This window comes from Oncorhynchus keta, chromosome 14 (assembly GCF_023373465.1).
Source record: "Oncorhynchus keta strain PuntledgeMale-10-30-2019 chromosome 14, Oket_V2, whole genome shotgun sequence".
Lineage (NCBI taxonomy): Eukaryota > Metazoa > Chordata > Actinopteri > Salmoniformes > Salmonidae > Oncorhynchus > Oncorhynchus keta.
Window position 1 is genome coordinate 5,641,808 of NC_068434.1, and position 3,737 is coordinate 5,645,544.

The 3,737-nt window shown below is 49.8% G+C and overlaps 1 protein-coding gene across 3 annotated transcripts in view; it reads right to left on the minus strand.

Annotated features, from left to right (window-relative positions):
• LOC127907133 (uncharacterized) overlaps positions 1 to 3,313 on the minus strand; it is a 9,478-nt gene extending 6,165 nt beyond the window's left edge. For all 3 annotated transcript variants that reach the window (XM_052460860.1, XM_052460861.1, XM_052460859.1), the window contains exons 1-2: positions 3,146 to 3,313; positions 1,356 to 1,535 (exon numbers count right to left, since the gene is read on the minus strand). In XM_052460860.1, the coding sequence (XP_052316820.1) occupies positions 1,356 to 1,535; positions 3,146 to 3,182 (217 nt within the window). In that variant the 5' untranslated portion in view covers positions 3,183 to 3,313. The remainder of the gene's footprint in view (positions 1 to 1,355; positions 1,536 to 3,145) is intronic.
• Positions 3,314 to 3,737: the final 424 nt, after the last annotated feature.

A 3,737-nucleotide genomic window follows, 5' to 3' on the forward strand; every position in this document is an offset into this window, starting at 1 on the left:
AGACAGATGGAGAGACATGGAGACAGATGGGAGACAGATATGGAGACAGATGGAGAGACATGGAGACAGATGGAGAGAGATGGAGACAGATGGAGAGACATGGAGACAGATGGAGACAGATGGAGACAGATGGAGAGACATGGAGACAGATAGGAGACAGATGGAGAGACATGGAGACAGATGGAGAGAGATGGAGACAGATGGAGAGACATGGAGACAGATAGGAGACAGATGGGAGACAGTCGGAGAGACAGGTGGGAGAGAGGGGAAGACAGATGGGAGACAGACGGAGAGACATGGAGACAGATGGGAGACAGACGGAGAGGTTGAGACAGACGGAGAATTATAGGAGACAGATGAGAGATGGAGGCAGATGGGAGACTAATGGAGAGAGATGGAGAGGTGGAGACCGATTGGAGACTAATGAGAGAGGGGGGAAGACAGATGGGAGACAGGTGAGAGAGAGGGGGAGGTGGGGGCTGTCTGCTAGGGGGTAGTGGCTCCTACTGGGGTAGAAGCTAGGGGCTGTCTGCTAGGGGGTAGGGGGCTGTCTGCTAGAGGGTCGTAGGGACTACTGGGGTAGGAGCTAGGGGCTGTCTGCTAGGGGGTAAGGGGCTGTCTGCTAGAGGGTAGTAGGGACTACTGGGGTAGGAGCTAGGGGCTGTCTGCTAGAGGGTAGTAGGGACTACTGGGGTAGGAGCTTGGGGCTGTCTGCTAGAGGGTAGTAGGGACTACTGGGGTAGGAGCTAGGGGCTGTCTGCTAGGGGGTAAGGGGCTGTCTGCTAGAGGCTAGTAGGGACTACTGGGGTAGGAGCTAGGGGCTGTCTGCTAGAGGGTAGTAGGGACTACTGGGGTAGGAGCTAGGGGCTGTCTGCTAGAGGGTAGTAGGGACTACTGGGGTAGGAGCTTGGGGCTGTCTGCTAGGGGGTAGTAGGGACTACTGGGGTAAGAGCTAGGGGTTGTCTGCTAGAGGGTAGTAGGGACTACTGGGGTAGGAGCTAGGGGCTGTCTGCTAGAGGGTAGTAGGGACTACTGAGGTAGGAGCTAGGGGCTGTCTGCTAGGGGGTAGGGGGCTGTCTGCTAGAGGGTAGTAGGGACTACTGGGGTAGGAGCTAGGGGCTGTCTGCTAGGGGGTAGTAGGGACTACTGGGGTAGGAGCTAGGGGCTGTCTGCTAGGGGGTAGTAGGGACTACTGGGGTAGGAGCTAGGGGCTGTCTGCTAGGGGGTAGGGGGCTGTCTGCTAGAGGGTAGTAGGGACTACTGGGGTAGCAGCTAGGGGCTGTCTGCTAGAGGGTAGTAGGGACTACTGGGGTAAGAGCTAGGGGTAAGGGAGAGGGGTAATCACACAGTCCTACGTTGGGGTGAGCCGTCTGTAGGTGTTCCTCCCGACAGATCTTCTTCAAGATCCAGTTCCTCCTCATCGCCCAGAGAGCTCTGTAGCTCCTCCCCTTCCCCTGAGGCCAATGCCCCCGTCACATGGCTCAGCCCCGCAGAGAACGTCACTGCGGATCCCAGGACACCTAGAGCGCTGAAAACTACAACCAGACCACACCAGTCAAATGCAGAGCACTGAAAACTACAACTAGACCACACCAGTCGAACAGAGAATTGAGATTACAACCCCAACACACCAGTCAAAAGCAGAGCACTGTAAACTACAACCAGAACACACATATCAAACTTCACACACAACAGTATATGGAAATCATGTACACTAAATAATTGTGCTACACTCATTATGCAAAATAAAGAAAGATAAAAGGAATCTACAACTAGACCACGGCAATCAGATTCAGACCTGAATACTGAAAACTACAACTAGACCACACCAATCAAAAACAGACCAGAGAACAGAAAACTACAACTAGACCACACCAATCAAAAACAGACCAGAGAACAGAAAACTACAACTAGACCACACCAATCAGCCACAGACCAGATTACTGAAAACTACAACTAGACCACACCAATCAGCCACAGACCAGATTACTGAAAACTACAACTAGACCATACCAATCAAAAACAGACCAGAATACTGAAAACTACAACTAGACCACCCCAATCAAAAACAGACCAGAGTACTGAAAACTACAACTAGACCACCCCAATCAAAAACAGACCAGAGAACAGAAAACTACAACTAGACCACACCAATCAGCCACAGACCAGATTACTGAAAACTACAACTAGACCACACCAATCAGCCACAGACCAGATTACTGAAAACTACAACTAGACCACCCCAATCATACATAGCAACCAAGGCTGCACACAGACCAAGCCAGTCACACAGACGGTGCAGACTACAACCCAATAGCACACACAGTAGACTGAGCACTCAATACATCCATCAGACAAACAGACCCGAAGAGCAGAAAACAAGAGCTGAACATTCTTTAACTTTGACCTAAATAGGATGAGCATTATACCGTCCAGGCTTCTGACAGGTCTTAACACGTTCTGAAACATTTCTCTCTTCTCAATGTTTCAATCTGCATATCTATCTCTCTCTCTCTCTCTCTCTCTCTCTCTCTCTCTCTCTCTCTCTCTCTCTCTCTCTCTCTCTGTCTCTCTCTCTCTCTGTCTCTGTCTCTCTGTCTCTGTCTCTGTCTCTGTCTCTCTCTCTGTCTCTCTCTCTGTCTCTCTCTCTCTCTCTCCTCAGTCCATCACTCTACTTGCCTCTAAACACAAGGCTTCTGTCCTGTACTTCCCTCTAAACACAAGGTGTCTGTCTCCTCAGTCCATCACTCTACTTCCCTCTAAACACAAGGCTCTTGTCCTGTTCTTCCCTCTAAACACAAGGCTCTTGTCCTGTACTTCCCTCTAAACACAAGGTGTCTGTCTCCTCAGTCCATCACTCTACTTCCCTCTAAACACAAGGCTTCTGTCCTGTACTTGCCTCTAAAAACAAGGTGTCTGTCCTCTACTTGCCTCTAAACACAAGGCGTCTGTCCTCTACTTCCCTCTAAACACAAGGTGTCTGTCCTCTACTTGGCTCTAAACACAAGGCTTCTGTCCTGTACTTGCCTCTAAACACAACTCTTCTCTCCAACCCAGCTCACCCTTCTTCTATACATTCCTGCCCAAACTAAACACAACACAACAGCCAATCATAATATTGTAATTACAAGCCCAGTCTACTTACCCAAACACAGCAGAGAGGAGAGGATGAGAGTGTTCATGTCCTAGGAGTGTGTGTGAGCGGTTGGTTTGGTACGTGTTTGTTCCCGACAGACAGACAGTGAGTGTGTGTGTGTGTGTCGGTGTGTGTGTGTGTGTGTGTTCTGCGCTGACAGACTAGTCTTCTGTCTCTCCTTCCTCTCCTCCTTAGGGGCTGGCTGCTTTTATAGACAATGCCTCAGTAGAGAGAGAGAGATAGAGAAAGAGAGAGAGTGTGTGTGTGTGTGTGTGTGTGTGTGTGTGTGTGTGTGTGTGTGTGTGTGTGTGTGTGTGTGTGTGTGTGTGTGTGTGTGTGCGTGCGTGCGTGTGCGTGTGCGTGTGTGTGTGTGTGTTTCAGTAATGTAATGATTAACTTGTCCAAACTCAAGGGGATGTATTTATGCATGTCATGTTCTTTACACTTGGCTTCTGTTGGGAATAATAATGAGTACGATCCACACACTTTGCTCCATACAGTCAACACACACACACACACACACACACACACACACACACACACACACACACACACACACACACACACACACACACACACACACACACACACACACACACAC